The sequence below is a fragment of the Jaculus jaculus genome, chromosome 12 (genome assembly GCF_020740685.1).
Source record: "Jaculus jaculus isolate mJacJac1 chromosome 12, mJacJac1.mat.Y.cur, whole genome shotgun sequence".
Taxonomy (NCBI): Eukaryota; Metazoa; Chordata; class Mammalia; order Rodentia; family Dipodidae; genus Jaculus; species Jaculus jaculus.
Window position 1 is genome coordinate 37,938,976 of NC_059113.1, and position 20,360 is coordinate 37,959,335.

Genomic DNA, 20,360 nt, shown 5'->3' on the forward strand with positions numbered 1-20,360 from the left:
GACAGGGGAAAAGTGGTGATGTCTTAGAGGGAGGGGATATCAGATATCTAAGAGTGGAGTGAATTCTCTGCACAGAAAGATCTAAAGACAATTAGGGAAGGGGGATGAGAGAGAAAAGGGAGTAGGGGAAGAGTTAACCAACACAAAAGACAATATGAATAAGCCAAATGGAAACCTACTTATTTGTTAGATAACTAAAAATATAATTTACGCTACAAGTTGTCATAAAAAATTTCCAATACTAGGGTTGGGAACCCCCCACCCCCCCAAAAATACTTGTTGGCCAGGGAAGCTCATGAGCTCATGAAAATCATACAGGCTATTGCCTATGTTCTTTGTTCCCCAGCAGAAATGGAATGTAAGACCCTTTTGCTAAACACAGTGCATGAGTCTGTTGTTAGACAATGAGAAGTCTAGCTGGTATTCAGCTAAAAGCCTGCTTTCTACTGGCTAGCTGACATAGTGCTGGAAAGTGCTATGCAGGCTTCTAGGGGAGAAAAGCCATCAATGCTCTTAACCAGTACAGAGCCAACCATCCAGAAACCCACTGGTGCAAGAGTGGTATGACTATTATGTGGGCAACCAACTTCTCTCTGTTTCAATCTGAGGCCCACTCCATGGATAGAAATTTAAGCCTCATACTGAAAACCTAGTCTAAAGCCTATGGCTTGGAAGCACATAGGCACTAGAGGAAGACCTACTATTATTTTTTGGTTAGATGGATCTGCTGTGCCCATCAAATTACCCTCTAAATACTCGTGTTTAAGCTCATATAGTAGTGCTGCTCTCACTTCTGATCAGAGAAGCTTCTTTTCATGGATGGTGATGGACTAGAGGGGAAACTCAGACACATCCCCGTGCTGAGGAGAAGCGATGGTTAAATGCCCAGCGCTGAAGGAGAGATCTCATCACACTTCACAATGCTCAGAGAGTGTTGCAGAGGAGGTGGCAGAAAGAAGGTAAGAGCCAGAGGACGGGGAGGAGTGCTGTGCAGTGTTTTACTTTGGGCTCTTGGTGGCTACTGTATGCATGACCCCACAGTGGCTGCTCTTACCTCAATAATACTGAGCCCATCAATATGACCAAGGCAACAATAAAATGAAGACAGATATTTAAAACAATAGAGAGGAACTTACTGGAGGGAGGCAGGTGTTCCCTGGAAGGGTCATAAGAGAGTATGGGCATGAGAGAGGGATGAGAGGGGACTATGATCAAAACAACATTTGTACATATATCGAAAATTTCAATAAAATATATTTTTTGAAAAAAGTAAGTAAAAAACTCATAAAACAATACAGTCTCCTTTAGCACATCCACATCTCCACACTGGTGGAAGTGAGGTGGCTATGACCTGTATTTCTAGAAGGAATAAAGGAAGAATTTCCACATCTTAACCTTTTGTTTTATTTTTAAGCTTTTTTTTTTTTCTCTCATCTAACAAAAGCATAGCAATGTTAAATTCATGGCTCTTTGCTCTAAGTATCTGTGATCCTCTTTCCTCTGAGGAGAAGGCACTGGTGGACCAGAGCTAGAAACCAATGGTCCAGTCGATTTGTTTGGCCTATATCATGTTGGAGGAAGATATGTGACACACCCTATTGAAAAGGGAGGATTTTTTTTTTTTTTGCATAAAAAATGTTGTTTGCATGCTTCTTGCTTCTGCTTGGGAAACATATCATTAGGCCCTGGGTGGCTGGAAAGGGGCCGTGGGTAGGGGCTGGCCATGCTGCATAAGGGCAGGGGACTCATGGCTCACTCACAGCGATCTTGGCTTTGATGGCTGCCAGCTTCTCCTGTGCAGCTGTGAGGTCCGAGGTGGCTCTGCTCAATGCTTGGCGCTTGGGCTCCACTTCACAGAAGACTTCATAGAACCTCACGATGTTTATGACCCAGGAGCAGAGGCCTGCAGCGGCATAGGACTTAGTGGCCACAAACTCTGGGTTGAATTCAGGGTCTTGAAGATAGGGCCTGATGGCTCTGAGGCAGTTCTCATGAATGTTCTCCTTGTCAAAGTGGATGAGGGAGTCCAGGAAGCTGTCCACCTTGGCCATGGTGACCTTAGCAGCCTTCCAGCTGCGGTCCTTGGGCACCTTGCCCCTGGGGGCCATGAGCACCATCACCGCAGCACTGACGTTGCTGACGGCCAGAGGCGGGGAGCCGAATGACTTCAGCTCTGTCAGGTTGGTCTGAAAAGAGAGAAGGAGGTCGTTAGAGGAAGATGAATGAGGCTTCTTTGTCCTGGGCGGCTAATGGAGTTAGGCTGCAAAGTGATTAATCTGACAGGCTGCTCTGAAGCCTGTAGTGGTTCTCTGAATTTTAAATATCATGACTCATCAAAAGGAGAGCAAAGCTGCTCCCTGGGGGCTTCCGACTACCCCGAACAGCTACTGAGATTGGCTATGTTTTTCAGCACTGACTTGCAGCCCATTAGAAATACACCGTTATTTCACATTCAGCTGAAAAATATAAGGATGCCAGCATACTCTGAAATATGTGACATGACATGACTAAAAAAATAAGGTTATCATAAATTAATTTCCATCTTGGATTGAAGAGAATAGCACCAAAACTCAACTAATTTTTTTTTTTTTAATTAAACTGCTTTGTTCCATGAGTTCATTCTAAGTACAGTCAACTTTTCCTGATAGCAAAATGGGAGCTTCTGCCAAGAACTAATTCAGACGGAAAGCCAGGCATGGCTTGTGAGTCAGCTGACTCTCCCTGCTCTTGACTCTGTCCTCTCTTACAAGTCTCACCTGATGTAGAAGGATGTCGCTCAAAGGCTGTCCGAGGCACATCACCTATGCTCTAGACCCTGGCGTCCTCAGCTATAAGTTGGGGCCAGAGGCATTCACTAACCTTTTCATGAGGTTGTGGCAAGGATGAGCATATGAGGTTGACCGGAGGCTAGCTGTGACATGCACTCCGAAGGCCAGAACACCAAGACAGGATAGAAAGATAAGGAAAGTTCTGGGGGTGTGAGAAGGGAAAGGAGCCCTCCTGTTTGGGAGTCTTGTTGAAGCCTCTCACCAGCAGGTAAGCAAGCCTTCCAGCACAATTACAACTACTTAAGGACTTTCCTCCCTTCCCACCTATAAGCCTAGATTTTCCAGGACTCTCCCACCAAAACCTCATTGATGGTTAAAGCTATGTCCTATATCCCTTGTACAAACCTAGTCACTCCTGATTTTACAGTATCAGATTGTGATGCCTCCACAACCACCTTAAATCTCAATTTTCAAAGAGGGAAATTTAGATAGGGCAGGGGAGAATCCCCTAGGGGCCCGCTGAACAATGGAATTCCAAAAGGCTTCTAGAAACCTGTACAAGGTGACCTGTGAAACTCCCACAGCCACGTTTGAGTTTGCCTCATTCTTTCCCCAAGTGACCCCCTCTCAGAGTAGCCCACACCCATGCCCTTGGGCATGCCATTCCCTCTAGCATCCTTTCTTTCCCCTTACCCTCATATTTAAGACTGGATTAAAATATCTTTTATAAAATCTTTAACTCTGCTTCATACTGCCTCTTCTTGGAATTCTTTGCTAGGTTGAAGCCCTGAATCCAGGGTATAGCTTGAGTTCACGTTCTTAAGAGTCAAAGGGAATCAGGCAGTTGAGGGTGACAGTGTGGAGCCTGTCTCAGTCCCCCTTTCACTGACAAAACCCCTTATGTATGGGGCTGATTTTGTCAATGGGGAAAACCTCACTTACTGCCTTCAATGAAGGACCATCAGCCGTGCAGTCAGCTGGGCAGCCTTCATGCTGGCACTAGCTACTCTCAGCACTCCATGGATGCCTTCCGGAAGCTGTGCAAGCAGGGCCCTTGTGCTGAGGACCTAGCAGAGGACCTCTGATTGGTACACACACAGTCCTCCATCTGCATGAGGGGCTGCTATTCATATGAGCGCAGCCTCTGTTTGTAGGAAGCCCTGCTGCAATGGATGCAATCACCCTTGCCTGTGCCCTTTCTGACTACATTCGCAGGCTATGGAGCATGCTCATGAGTCATCTGGGAGACTGCTTTCTGTGCTGCTCCCTGGCGCTATAGCACCAGGCACCATCACAGGTTTCCCTTGAGTGGTCTTCTCTTGCTTATTTTTGGTTTTTATCATTAAAACGTTTAGCCGAGCTAGTGACATGATGAGAGGAAATTGGAAGCGGCAGTGGGCCGGTAACAGCAGAGAAGGCAGCAGTAGCAAGGAGAGGACAACTGAAGTGTCCTGGAAGTGATGAGGGACACAGGTGACAAGCACAATGATGACTGTGAAGAGCCGAAGGCAAGAAACTATGGGTCCTGCTCAGTGAAAGAGTTTCAGAGGGCTTCTGAGGCTTAGAGGATCTCAGACAGCCAGGTTTAAGGGCTCTCCCCCATGCTGCTGTAGGGCTGATAATCTTGCCCACTTGAAGCCTGTACAAGAACCATAAGCTGCTGGTGGATCTCCTCTGCCATCACCTTTGCTGACGAAGGCCAAGCATCTCAGTAACTGCCAAGTTCAGGGTCACTGGTGGTTGAAGCCCTGAATGATAAGCCTCCAACCTGAGTGCCTGGAGCCTTATATCTCTGCCTTCTAACGCCTGGAGCAAGAGGCCCTAGCTCAGCTCTGGGCCTGGAGCTGTAAGCCTCTGGATCTGCCAGGTCGTATGGCTATATTAAAATCATACCAGGAAAACCAGGCCCGAGAATTTATCAGACATGCCAGACCAAGGAAAGGGTATATATAACTCTCTCACCTACACCCCAGAGAGAAGTGGACATCCAGTACTGCCATGGTGATGGTTCCCCACTGACCTGTTATCTGACCACCTGTGTAAGCCAAGGAATTTTAACTGTGACTTCAGCACGGCTCTGCCCCCAGTATTGATACAGTGTACTCAACTGCCATCTGTCTCTCCACCTATTTGCCTGTCTAGACATTCATCTGTCTGTCCATTGGTCTGAACCCTATCCTGCCCTTCACATCACCTCACTCCTGTAGCTCAGCTCTCAGCCTGCAGCCTGCAGCCTGCCTATGGACAACAGCTGCTCCCGCTTCTCCTTCAGCAGGTTATCTTATCAAAACAGAGACTTCCATACTTCTATTAGCTTCTCAGGTCACACCAATCAGGCTGCTTGGCAACTCTTTGCATCTTTAACTCTTTGTAGACATCTATAACACACACACACGAATGTGCACACACACACACACACAATTGTGATTTGAGAGTTAACATTAGTAGTTAAAATGGAAAGAAAAGAACCTATATTTGCCTCAGTCAGGGGTATCAAGAAAAGAAGGAGTATTTGGGAAATTATTGCCATTGAAACTGTTGTATTTTGTGAATTTGTTATTCAAGAAGTTCTGACCTGGAAAAACACAAGCATGCTCATCTTTTTCTGACATAACATACTCACCACTGTGAGACAAGCAACAAAAAAGAGATATATTTGATAATTAAATTTTTTTTATTTTTGAAAAAGAGACAAAAAGAGAAAGAGGGAGGGAGGGAGGGAGGGAGAGAGGGAGAGAGAGAGAGAGAGAGAGAGAGAGAGAGAGAGAGAGAGAGAGAGAGAGACTGCTATGAATGAGCTCCAGATGGATGCACTCCCTTGTGCGCATGTGTGACATTGCATGCTTGCATCACTGGGCTACGTGGACCTGGATATTCAAGCAGGAGTTCTTAGGCTTCACAGGTAAGCGCCTTAATCACTAAGCCACCTCTCCAGTCTTATATCTGATATTTTTGATAGTGAGAAAAGAAAAAAAAAACACACACACTAGGGCTGATGGGATGGGGAATGCTTGTGGTATGAAGATACTACGTCAGCTGGGGTGGAGGTCTGGGGAAGCCATTTTTAAGACCAACATCCCAGCTGGATGCCAGTAGCACACGGGGTGGACCTACAGTCGGGGAGGCAAGACTTCTTCCCCAGAAGTTTCTGTAGCACTTTCTAAGCGCTATGGCAGTTAGCTAGGTGGGAGAAGGCATCTAGTGTCATCCTAGTTTGAATTTTCAGTGATCCATGACCAACCCTTGTAGTGTCTCAGCAATAAGGGACTTACCATATGGTTTTGGAGGACTACCAAGAGCCTTGGCAATAGCCTCTATTGTTTTGGGGGCCTCTATGACCAACAACTCACTGGGTGGTATCCTCCTCGCCCCCATCTGGGTTTTTCCTATAATACGTTAATGGCTTCTGAAAGCAGCATTACCCATTCTCTGCCCCCAATCTCTCTCTCCCTCTCAATCTCTCTTTTTGTTCTTAATTATATTTTAAATTAGTCAACAAAGAAGTGGGTTTCCCTATGGATTTTCCATAATGTCTTTAGTTTTGGTTATCTCTGCTACCCCCTTTCTTCCTCAATCTCCTCCCTTGACCTCACTTTAACCTCTTATTCCCTAGTACCAATATGTGCTACAGTGGCATGACTTTTATGGAGGTCACCAACTGCTAATTGGATCTGAGACCCATTGCATGAAAACAAATTCATCCCTAGCACTGAAAACCAAGTCCAAAACCCATGGTTGGACACCAGGGGGAAGCCACTGCTACTGGTTGACTACAAGGATATGCTGTACTCATCAAATTGTTATGTTTATGTCCACAATTAGTACTGCCCTCACCTTTGGTAAGAAAGTCTTTTTTTTTTTCAGATAACAGTGACAATAGAGGAGACTCAAGACTCACAAAACTGATGGAAAATAAGTGACAGATGAATTCTCAGTGCTAAATTAGACATCCTTACTATACCATGCAAGGCTCAGGGACTATTGCAGAAGAGTGGACAGAAAGAATGGAAGAGCCAGAGGGGTAGGGAGGAGTGCTTTGAGATAGTATCTTCTAACTTCATGTCTATTGCTTAATTACCCTACAAAGTCTGCCATTACCTCTACAAGACCTCCGCAATATCGAGCTCATCAACATTTAAAATATATTTTTTTATTTATATGACAGAGAGGTAGATAGATAGATAGATAGATAGATAGATAGATAGATAGATAAATAATAGATAGACAGATAGAGAGAATGAATGGGCATGCCAAGGCCTCTACCCAGTACAAACCAACTCCAGACCCATGTACCATCTTGCACATCTGGCTTATGTGGGTCCTTGAATTGAACTTGGGTCCTTAGGCTTTGCAGGCAAATGCCTTAATCACTAAGCCATCTCTCAAGCTTCTCATCAACATTTTGACATGGATAATGGAAGTAGGCAAAAAAGTCATGGCTTAGAAGTTAAGGTGCTTGCCTGAAAAGTCAAAGGATCCAGGTTCAGTTCTCCAGGATCCACATAAGCCAGATGCACATGGTTGTGCATGCTTCTGGAGCTTCTCCCTTCCCTCCCATGCTCTGCCTCTTTCTTGTTGTCTAATAAATAAATAAAAAAATATTTTTAAACAAGTTATCAAAATTAAAGAGGGACTATTCAGAAGGAGTTCAGTGGAAAGGAGGTGAGGACAAGGGCAGAAGGAGGCATTGGTAAGTGAGAATGATCAAATAACACTAGGTTCTAGTGCATAAACTGTCAGTTAAATATAGAAAAAGAACCCTTGACCAGGATGGAGGGTGGGTCAGGGTTGAACAACAGTCAGGATAATGGTGGAGATGAGTCCCAAAGGGTAGGTGAAGTCAGACTGTAAGGGTTCCAGAAGCTATGGGGTGGAGTTTGCATTTTATTTTCTTTTCAGTGGGAAGCCACAGGAGGGTTTTAAACAAACAAACAAACAAAAACAAGAAAAGAAATTATCTGGTTTATACATTAAGAGAAAATGAAAACATATCTTGCTTCAAAGACTGGTTTGTTTGCAACTTCATATTCCTGCAGTGGTATGGAGCAAAACAGCTCAGGATGTTCCATTCACCACATGGGCAGTATGCTCATAGAGAAATGGGAGTGACCTGCAGGAAGCAGAAATAAGGCCGGCACAGCTCGGGTCACAGCTTGGTGTCTGCCTTTGATGAACCTCCTTTGTACACTTGGGCCTGTGGTTGACTGAAGCTTGGTTGTTGTGAATGGCTGAGGCTCAGCTGCTTGTTGCAAGAGTAGGTTGCAGTTTGTTTACACATCAAGTTAGGTTACAACTCACAATTCTGAAAAACTTTCAGTCAAGCTTCAAATATGCATAGAGGCAGATCGAGGCCAACTTAACTTACAGCCTGTTTCAGTGTGGACAACGTGTGTTGCTGGGGTGGACCAGGAATGGGAAGTAAGGGAGGCATGGAACCCCTAGGTTCAGGCTTTTCACAACTAAGATGGTAGAAAATGATTAGATGTGGAAGAGCTTTGTGGAGGGGGTGTTGGTAGAACTTACTGATAGTTTTAATAAGAACTGGGAGGAAAAGTCTTTTGTTCTTTTTCTTTATTTTTTTTTTTAAATAGAAATAGCATCTTCTGTAGCCCAGGCTATCCTTGAATCTTCCAAGAGCTCGAACTATAGGCATGCATTATCACACCTGTTTGTGACATGTTGAGAATTAAACCCAGGATCTCAAGCATACTAGACAAGGACACTACCCACTGAGCTATATTCCCAGCTGTCTTGATTTTCTTCTCCATCAGGATTTTTAAAAGTTTGTATTCCATCAGAAGGCTGAATCATAATTTATGCAAAGTATACATAATTCTTGGAAACATATATTACCTCAAAATTTACATTACAAATAATGTTTTCCTGAATCTTCTTTTGTATAAATCTTTGTGAAAATCTTAGATGTTTAAAAATAAATTTGATGGGTTGTTTTTAACATTTATTGTACATATAGTTACATTATTTACTTGAAATTAAGTACCAGTCATTGGTATTTGAAGGAGCCTATATATATATTCCCAAACTTTCAACACTAAATCATATTATTTCCTTCATTAAACTTGATAGGTTAAATTGCAATCATGACATTGATTTAGCTTGGTTATTTATATGTATGTGTGCACATATGTTTTCTAACAATGCCTGATTTGAGTGAACTATTTGATTTTTGGGTTTTTGGTTCTTGACATGTGCCCATTTTTCTTCAACCTATTTGTCTTTTCTTTTTGGTTACCATTTAGTCAGGGTCCTGCAGGCAAAAAGATGTTATAACAGCTCCTTTGAGGAAAAGTATGCACAGAAACTGTGTATAAAAGTGAAATCTTGGGTTTTATGGATCTGAATTGGCTTGGTTTGGGATTCCAGATTGTGGCAGGTCTGGAAGAAAGCCACTGAGCAAGATCAGTCCATAATATGAGCAGTCTTCATAGCTAGAGTGTGAACAGACCACAGTCTACCCTTGTAACAAACAAAGGAGTGTCCTCCAATCACAGCAGCCAAGCTTCAGCCCTGGCACTTATTGTTGAGAAGTGTAGAGTTTCCTCTAATTTCATTTTAGAGGGAAATGGAGAGCTTGGGGGAGGATGAAGTGAAATTTGAGAGCTGGCTGTGCTATGGTTATACTTGTAGCAGGGGAAGGTGAATGTGGTCATTCGACAGACTTCTACAGTTGTCTCGGCAGGAGAGGAGGATGGCTTAGGGTGGGGACGAAAGATGAAAAATGGTAGATTTCTGTCAGGAATCTTTTGGGAGCTGCACCCTTCATCTGTGCACAGGCTGGGGCTGAAGAAAGGGACACAGCATTCCTCCTTCAATCATTTTCTGGTGTTCTCTGGGCCAAGGTTACAAGAAGATACAAACCATGACTGTCAGTCTCAGTCCTGGCAAAGACTGAATGGGGCATGGGTGGAGGCAGTGGTGAAGGACAGAGATACATATGGGAGATTCCCAGTACAGTTTATGGCAGCTGTTGATATATAAAGGGTATCCACCCTTTTTATATTATTTTATGGTATTTTCTGTGCTGTGTAAGTTTAAAAAGTGTCTGTGGTCAAATTTCATATTCTTTTTCTAAACTATATGGTACTCTGTTCATAAGAAAATCTTTCACACACACTAAAATTGATCTGAGAACTTAGGCGGTCTTCTAGTTCTCTTGTAGTTTAATTTCTTTCTTCTTCACTATTTTATGAGGCAACACTGTATTTTCCTTCTATTAAAAAATTATATACTTATTATAGCACATCCAGCAAAGATAAAATGGGAGTAAGGACCATTCATATTTTTACTACCCAGAGAAGTTCTTCAGTACCTTTTATTTTGTGTGTGTGTGGGGGGGGTCTCTTGGTCTGGCTGCTATCTACCAGTTGATCAGTATAGTTTCTATATGCCCAGCTACCTTTTAATTTTTTTAATTTTTTGCTTGTATTTGTAGTGTGGTGTGTGTGTGGGTGACATGCTCATGTGCATGTGTCCCTGTGGCTCCCCATACGTGTGCTTGTGGTGGGGGATGTCTGGCCTGCAGAAGCTGGGGTGAAATGTCAGGGGAGCTGTTCCATTGCTCTCCTGTCTGGCTTTGTTTTGAGCCAGTCTCCTTTTTAATACTTCTAGAGTTCTCAGGGCTCTGAAGATTCTCCACTTTTGGCTTACTTGTGGCATGCATGGCCATGCCCAGCTGTTTTATGTGCGCTCTGGAGATGTGAGCTCGGGCAACTTTAGTGCCCCTCAGGCCCTCATGTTTGTTCAGGAAGAACACTTAACTGCTGAGCTATCTCTCCAGTACTTGCCTTGCTTTTTAATATATTATTTGCATACTTACAGATGTATGCATGTATATATACACACATACATATACATATTAATCAATATTCTACTTTGTAAATTTTAAAAATATTATTTACTTTATTTGAGAGAGAAATAGAGAGATAGAGGCAGAGGTATATCTCGCTCTCTCTCTCTCTCTCTCTCTCTCTATCTACATATACATACACACACACACACACACACATATATGGAGAGAGAGAGAGACAGTTAATGGGCATGCAGGGCCTTCAGCTGATGCAAATGAATTCAACACATTCACCACCTTGTGCATCTGGCTTATGTGGGGACTGGAAAATTGAACCTGGGTCCCTTGCCTTTGCAGGCAAGCACCTTAACTGCTAAGCCATCTCTCCAGCCCAATACTCTACTTTTCATTCTTTCTTTTTTTTTCTGTTTTATTAGGTAGGGTCTCACTCTAGCTCAGGCTAACCTGGAATTTACTCTGTAGTCTCAGGATGGCCTTGAACTCACAGTGATCCTCCTACCTCTGCCTCCCGAGTGCTGGAACTAAAGGTGTGTGCAACACACCTGGCAGTTCATATCATTTAATCAATAATTAAATATTCAATAAACCAAATGTTCAACAATATGAAGTTATCTTAATAAATTATGATATATCCAAATGAAAAGAAACAGTCCTTTGTTAATTTAAAATCATGCTTGAAAATTATGACAGAAAATGTTTGATATTTTCAGTGAAAAATCAGGCTCAAAAGTAGAGTATTAGAGACCAGGCATATTGGTGTATGCCTTTAATTCCAGAACTCAGGAGGCAGAGGTAGGAAGATTGCTGTGAGTTCAAGGTCACCCTGAGACTACAGAGTGAATTCCAGGTCAGCCTGAGCTAGAGTGAGACCCTACATTGAAAAACCAAAAAAAAAAAAAAAAAAAAAAAAAAGATACGAACTAATAATGACATTAGGTATAAATTAGACACCAAATTGGACTTCAAATAGAGTAGTGCTTAATTTATGAATGAATTAGAGAAACAATGCCATCCCTTTTAACATGTAGTCTTCCAATGTACAAATTTGTTATGTGTATTTGTTTATTTACATCATTTCTATATCCTTCAATAAGAAGGTGAAGTTTTATTCACAGTTTCAACAAATTTCCTTACACTTATTTGTATGTTATGTTTTGGTTGTCATTTTGAAATTGTATTTTCCAACTGGCTATGGGAGATATTAGAAAAGCTATTACATTTTATAATTTATTTTGTATTAAGCCCTTAACCCTTCCATTTTCTATGCTTTATTATAATTTTATATTTATGAATAATAGTTTATTTTCTATCTCATAATATGTATGTGATTAATATTTTTCATTTATTTTTGCATTACATAGAAATATAGGACAAATATTTTAGTAATAATAGTGAAGGGGGTTGTTAGCATGGTTAGCTTAGGTCAATGGATTACATCTAGTGCCCTGCTGGTAGGGGTTTTGACATGGGGTTGGGATTTGTTGCCTTCTGTTCATAATATGTTCAAACACCCCCTTATCCTGAGTTTGCTACGAGTTTTAATAAGTAGTGGATGTTGGATTGCATTAAATACCATTGTTACATTAGAATATGTAATGTTCCCCAAATGCTCATGTTTAAAATGCCTGGATCCCAAATGGTGGTGCAGTTATGGGAGGCTATAGAAATTTAGGCACTGGAGCCAAGATGGGGGTAAATTACTGGGTATGGGTCCTTGAGGGAGGGGTACATTATCCCTGACCATTTCCTGTCTGTTTCCTGGTACACAGCTTTCCTATGTCACATACTCCCACTGAAGTACTGCCCAACTGATGGGGCCAAGAGGCCATTAACTGAATCCTCTGAAACTGTGAGCCAAAATAAATCTTTCTTCCCTTAAGCTATCTATGTCAAGTATTTTATTACTGCAACAAGAAAACAACTACCACAGCCATTTTGTTCTTTCTGAAAGTAACTACAGACCTTTTCTCTTTAGATAATATGATTGGGTATAGTTATAAGTAGCCTAATATACTGGATAAATCTTACTGGTTGATAGCCTATTGATATTTAAATATATTGCTGGATTTAGGTTACTAGTACATCATATGCATAAAGTTTTATTTTCTTATGTTGTGTCTATCACTTTTGATATTGTGCTTATCCCATAATGAAAGCCTCAAAGTCCAATGGAAAGAATTTTAACTCTGTAAACCTAGAATTTTCCAAATTATTTGCTTATAAAATGTTTTGTTGTGTTACTTGTTAATATTACGTTAAAAGATGGAGAAGTGAATTTTGTATTACTTGTTGATATTAAGTTAAATGATGGAGAAAACATCACAACATATACACCATAGAATTGATAACCATGGACTATGAAAAATAACTGTAAATCAGAAACAGAAAGGAAAACTTCTCAAAAGAAAATGGGCAGAGAATCTCTTCTGATGGAAAATCTAAATATGTGGATATATGTATAATCTTACCAAAGAAATTATTTAAAATTGGACGTAATTTTTTTACCCATTTCTGTGTGAAAAACTAAAGTTAATGAAAACATTGAAGGGTACCAAAAATGTGAGAAAAGTTGTGCCTGTAAGTTTCAATATGAGTGGGCATCTTGGGTAGACATTTGGTAGTATCTGTCAGAAAAGAATGTGATTATTACTCGGGAGGCAGAGTTGGAGGATCGCCGTGAGTTCGAGGCCACCCTGAGACTCCATAGTGAATTTGAGGTCAGCCTGGGCTAGAGGGAGACCCTACCTTGAAAAAAAAAAAAAGAATGTGATTATTGAGATTCCCACTGCTTCTGTAAAAGATTATATAAATCTTAGTGCCTCACAACATCCTGGATTTATTATCTTCTACTGTTAGAACCCATGAATCCTTACATGCAAATACTGCTAGGTCTGATTCCTTCTGGAAACTATAATGGGAATCCACTCAAAGCTTCTCCATCAATGTCCTCACATCTTGACTCATGTTATCATATCACAGCACCCTTTTGCCTAATTTTTCTGACACCATTCATGTACTTCCTCATTTGACTCTCCTATCTTTCACATCTAGAGACCTCTGTGATTACATTTAGAATACCCCCAAATACCCACTCAAGGCCCTTTACTTCATCACATCTGCAAAATCATCTTTTTAAAAGATCTTTTTATTTTACTTTATATTTATTTATTTATGAGAGAGAGAGAGAGATAGAGAAAGGGTGCTCCAGAGCCTTTAGCCATTGCAAATGAACTCCAGATGCCTGAGCCACCTTGTGCATCCAGCCTACATGGGTTTTGAGGAATTGAACATGGGTACTTAGGCTTCAAAGGCAAGCACCTAAACAACCAAGCCATCTCTCCAGCTCTGCAAAATCATTCTTGCCACATGCAGTAACATCCACATATCACAGGGATGAGGATGCAGATCTTTTTAGGTAAGGGGATCATTCAGCCCACCACTTTGCTGGACCAAACAACTGTACTGAATTACTCCAAAGAAATATTTGCAGTTGTAAAATAAAGATGGAAATCCAGGGAGGAAGCCTGCCTCAAGTGAGGACTGACCCAAAACTTGTCCACTGATCTCCACATGATTTGTGGCATGAGGCACACCCATACTTACACACTGGAAGACACACACACACACACACACACACACACACACACACACACACACACAATAATAATAAAATACAATATCAATTTTATGTGTTCTTCACACACTATAATACACATAAGCACGTGAGATGATGGCTTTGATGTTTTCATGGTATGGTTATTATTTCACTATAGATATAAAACGTCATCTTGCATACTTTAAATATACAATATATGTTTATATATACAATAAAAATAAATGGGGAAAACTAAGTTTTTAGTATCCACTTGCACTTAAAATACCATATATATTTGTTTTTTTGAGAGAGGGGCATGTTACAAAGCCCCAGCTTGCCAGGAACTTGCTATGTAGTCCATCTCAAGTATTCAGCAATTCCTCTGCCTCATAAGTGCTGATATTATAGGTTTACACCACCATACCCAACCAAATATGATATATTTTATACATGCATTTATGCAAAAGTAAATGCATAGAAAAATTTCTGGTGGTAGATATACCAAAATTATTATAGGAATTACCTTCTGGGGGAAAATGGGCTTGAGTAGAAAATGAAAATGACTTTACATTTGACCCTAAATATTTTATACTATTTGAATTATTTTAACAATAAAAGTGACATTTCATATTATGTGTACAATAAAAATAAATTAACTGTAAAATGCATGGGGAATAGAAAGTTAGAGTAACTTTGTGGAGCGAAAAAGGCCATGACATTGAAAGATAAACCATTCCTAAACTAAGGCAGAGGAAGTTATGCTGGATTTATTTCAGTTTAGCAATAAAAGCAAAATAAAGCTGCCAAGACAGAGGCAGAATATACAGTTACTACCAAGCTCTGATTTACAGGCATTTTTTATGTATTAGCTAAGCTCTATTGTTAACTTTGATAATAGTGAGCAACCTAGGAACATGTTTCCTAAGTGTGAGTTCTGTGAGTGCTGAAGGATGTGAGGGTAACGTCTATGTGTCCTTGAGATCATGAAGTAATTGTTCTGGTACTTTCCACTCCATCACAACAAAACAAACAAAAAGCTATTTGAGATCCATGCATGGACTACAATCATTTCCTCTCAATCCCTTCTCCATTACTATTTCAAAATCTTACTTAACATTTATGTGCATAATGTAATAGATATCTGTAATAGATATACTGTAATAGGTATTACTCTCTTCAAATTATACTTTCTTTTAAACCTTGATTTTATGAAATTAATATTATTGGTTTCTTTTTGCATGTGTATGTACATGTGGTGTGCATGTATGTATATACATAGATGTATATACACACATGCATATATGTGTATGTATTCATGTTCACATGTATGTGGATGTGCATGAACATATATGTATTGATGTGAAGGCCAGAGGTTACCATCATGTGTCTATCTTGATTGCTCTCCCTCATTTACTGAAGTAGGGTCACTCATGTGAATCCAGGGCTTGCTGATTTGGGCAGTTTAGCTAACAATCTTGTCTGGGTATCGCTGACATCAGTCTCCTAAGAGGTGGCATTACAGGCAGATGCTTCATTCACCTGGCATTTATGTAGGTGGTGCCAGGGATACAAACCCAAGTCCTCACACTTGCATAGTAAGCACTTAATCTATTCTGCTGACTGCCCAGCTCCTATTTGCTTCTTGCTAAGGGAACTTTTGGGAAAACACCCAAAAGAAGAACAGAGGACCCAGGAATGAGCATTTTACACAGTCATGGAAGCACACTCTAAAAGGTTTTGAGGTAGAGCTAGAGCTGGCATGGTTGAGATGCAGCAAGGTTAGTGTGGGTGGAATGGAATGGCATGGCAGAAGTAGAGACTGGCATTGTGGGAGAGTGGCCCAAGCACAATCTCTGAGAGTCTTGTAGCTGTGACAATGACTGGTCTGTATTCTCAGCAGGATGGGAAGCCAGGGGAGAAACCAAACAAAGAGAAGACAGGACAGAACTCTTGTTTTAGAGAGATCACCCCTATAAAGGATCAAAAGAGACCAGTATGAGAAAATATTTTGTAAGCTAGAAAATCTGAATAGATTAATAATGGGTGAGACTGAATCAGGTATAAAAAGCCTTCCATCAAATAAAATCCCAGGGCTGGAAAGATGGCTTAGCAGTTAAGACACATGCCTGTGAAGCCTAAGGACCCAGGTTAGATTTTCTAGGTCCAATGTTAGCCAGACGCAAAAGGTGGTGCATGCGTTTGGAGTTCATTTGCAGTGGCTAGAAGCCCTGGTGTGCCCACTCTTACTCTCTCCGTCTCTCTCTGACTGTAATAAATAAAAATAAAATCTTTAAAAATTAAAAGGAAAGAACATCTGAAGCTTATTAAAAAAAAATCAGGACCAGGAACTAGCAGCTTTAGTGATGGATTTTACCAAGAATTTAAAGAAGCACTAACACCAATCTTCTGTAAACCTTTCCAAAAATCAAAAACAGAAATCACAGAGGGAGAAATACTCCAAATTCTTTTTATGAGACCAGCATTGCCCTAATGCCACAAAGAAAGGACCATATAAGAAAACTTAAGTCCGATGTCCTTGATAAACAAAGATCTCAACCAAATCCTGGTAAACTGGATTCTATACTGCACTGAAAGGATTGTTCATGTTCACTGTCATCAAGCAGGATTTACTCCTGGAATGTGAGGATGGCTCAATATTTGCAATCAACTAACAGACCGAAGTACAAGAATAAATCAATAATCACTTTGTTAGATGCAGGAAAAAAAAAAAAAACCAAACATCAACCATCTTCACATCATTTGTTGATAGAACCACTCAAAAAGGTGGCTGGGGCTCAACAATTAAGGTGCTTGTCTTCAAAGCCTATCCACCAGGGTTTGAATCCCCAGTACCCACGTGAATCCAGATGCACAAAGTGGCCCAGGCATCTGGAGTTTGTTTGCAGTCCCTGGTTCATCCATTCTCTCTCTCTCTCGCTCTCTATGTGTGTCTTCTCTCTGCCTCTCTCTGTTTGCAAATAAATAAATAAATGATTAACAAAAACACTCAACAAATTAAATGTAGAGGGAAGGTACTTCTATACAATAAAAGCCATATATAATAAAATCACAAGTAATATTATATACAATGCAGACAATGACAATTGTTTATTAAAAGATATGTAAGAAGACAATGTCGCCACTTCTCCACTTATAGTCAATATACTACCAGAAGTCCTAGCAAGAGCAATAAAATAAGATAAAGAAATAAACAGCACACATTAATAGGAAGGAAGAAGCAAACTGTTGCTATTTGTTACCAACATACTCAGGTATATGGAAAACCCTAAAGATTCCACTAACAAACTGTTAAGACCAATGCATGAATTCAAGGTTGCAGAAGACAAACACACAAACATTGGCAGTATTTCTCTATACCAACAATAAATTTTTCAAACAGAAAATCAGGCTGGAGAGATGGCTTAGTGGTTAAGTGCTTGCCTGTGAAGCCTGAGGACCCCAGTTCAAGGCTTGATTATCCAGGACCCACGTTAGCCAGATGCACAAGGGGGCACATGCATCTGGAGTTTGTTTACAGTGGCTGGAAGCCCTGGCGCACCCATTCTCTCTCTGTCTCTCTATCTGCCTCTTCCTCTCTCTCTGTCACTCTCAAATAAATAACCAAAAAATAACTTAAAAAAAGAGAAAAAAATCAAAATAATTACACTTAAAATACAAAATACTTGGGAATGCATTTATTAAAGGAAAAGAAAGACCAGCACAGTGGAGACGATAAAACCTTAAAGACACAGATAATTGGAAAGATATCCTATGTTAATGAACTGGGAGAATTTAATATTGTTAAAATGTCCTTTATGCCTAAAGTGGTCTATAGATATAGTGAAATCACTTTTCAAATTCCAATGCTACTCTTCATGTGTAATAGAAAATCTGAACCTCAAATAACTATGGAGTCATAAAAAATTCCAAACAAACAAAACCAAGAGAATAAAACTAGAGGCATCACATTACCTGAATTTAAACTACATGACAATGTGATCATAGTTAAAACAGCATGAAACTGGCATGGAAATGAACATCTATGGAACTTATTAGTCTATGGTCAACTGATTCTTGACAAAGGCACTGAGAACGTGCAATGGGAAAAGGACAATTTCTTTAATTGTGTAAGAAAACTGGGAACTCATAAGAAAAAGAGTGAAATGGAAGACTTAAATCACATGTAAGGATCAACTCATAATACATAGGAGACTTTCACAGAAGAGCTAACACTGAAAAACTAGAAGAAGAAAACAGAGGAAATACTACACAGCATTGGTTTGGGAAGTGATTTTTAGATTTGTTCCTTAAAATACAGGCCAGAAAAGCCAAAATATAAAAGTAAAAAAAAAAAAAAACAAAAAACAACAACTTCTATATGACAAAGTGAAGAAAAAAAATCTACAAATTAAAAGAAAAGATTTGTAACACACATACTTGATTCGTAGTTAATATCCAAAATATATGAGGAACTAAAACAATTGCACAGACAGGAAAAGCAAATATCCATTTAATAAGTATCAAGGAATATGAACAGATTTTTCTTAAATGAAGGAATACCTAAAGTGAGACCCTACCTTGACAAAAACCCCAAAAATAAAAAATAAAAATAAATGAAGACATGTGAATGGTAAACAGGTATATTGAGCTTTCCAAAATGTGACCCAAAGCTGCTGTCTACAAAGTACATGCTAGAGAATTACTCAACTGAGTCACAAACAAATTGGCAAAAATATCTTATGTCATAACTCTTTTAATATGTTTCTACTGTCATGTGGGACTGCGTTCGTACCTATCCTGAGGTGTATGTGACTTGCAGCCTGCATGTTGCACACACCTAATGCGAACAGGTACATGAATAGACTCTCAATATCACTAATCATTACGGAAATGCAAATTAACACCACAGTGAGACCTCTTCCCCGGCCCCCCCCCTCCCGTTAAAGTGGCTATTGTGAAAACAAAGAAGGTAAATGCTTTGGCAAGGCTGTGGAGCAAAGAAGACCCTTGAACACTGCTGATGTAGACTAATTCAGACAAGCAAAGCAGCAAAGAGGCATCTAAAAAGCCAGTTATAGAATTACCGTATGACTCTGTTGTGGAATCATGTTCTCTGAGCACAGCGACCATCCCCACCGTCATCGGAATGGTGTGACAGCCCGCACGAGAATCTCAACCTTGGACCTCCCTCACGGAAAGAGGTCATGCCTCTGTATGTGATTCTTCCCTGCTGTGCATAGTCTGTGGTCTCGGGAGTTGCTATAACGTGTGGTGTGTGGAAGGGAAGCTGAAGGAGAACTCCAGTCATGCAACTGTGGAGAAGACATCTCTCATGCGGATGTGAGAGCTTTTGGTGATGCAGCTGCTTTGGGGACACCCATGCTGCCATAAGTAAGCCCTCACCCATGCTCTGTGAGGAAACCCACGGGTTCACCACACTGGGCTTTGGTGGACTTGTTGCTCTGTCATTGGCATCCCAACTGGAGTGGGCCAGCAGACATTTGTTTACATTTTTCCAGGAGAAATTCATGCAATTCCATAAATCTCACTTCTGGGTTATTATGTGAAAGATTTGAAATAAGCCCATCAAAGAAATGCCTGTTCTTCCATGTTCATTGTAGTATTGTTCACAAAAGCAGTGATAACCTAACGTAAATATACAGAAATAATATGAGGAGCTGGGAAGATGGCACTTGATATGATTTCCCAGTACCCATGTAAAAACCAGACACATCCAGTGTCTGGGTTTCATATGCAGTGGCAGGAGGCCCTGGTGCACCCATATTCTCTCCCTTTTTCTATCAAATAAATAATAAAAAAGAAAACAGGCCATATATATCATGTAACATGATTCAGCATTTACAAAGAAAATGTGTCATTTTAAAAAATTTTATTTTATTTATTTATTTGCAAGCAAAGAGAGAGGTAGAGAGAAGAGAGACAGAACAGACAAAGAGAGAGAGGGAGCGTGGGCATGCCAGGGCCTCTAGCCACTGCAAATGAACTACAGATGCATGTGCTCCTTGTGCATCTGGCTTATGTGGGTCCTGGGGAATTGAACCTGGGTTCTTTGTCTTCGCAAGCAAATGCCTTAACCACTAAGCCATCTCTCCAGGCTGAAAATGTGCCATTTTTGGCCACATGGATAGATCTGGAAAGCATTGCTAAG

General features: G+C 40.5%; 1 protein-coding gene across 1 annotated transcript in view; it reads right to left on the reverse strand.

The window, feature by feature from the left end:
- Nucleotides 1-20,360, reverse strand: part of Dnah9 (dynein axonemal heavy chain 9) — a 369,830-nt gene that overhangs the window by 113,388 nt on the left and 236,082 nt on the right. Inside the window, exon 50 of the mRNA XM_045131009.1 lies at nucleotides 1,761-2,186. Within this exon, the coding sequence (XP_044986944.1) occupies nucleotides 1,761-2,186 (426 nt within the window). The remainder of the gene's footprint in view (nucleotides 1-1,760; nucleotides 2,187-20,360) is intronic.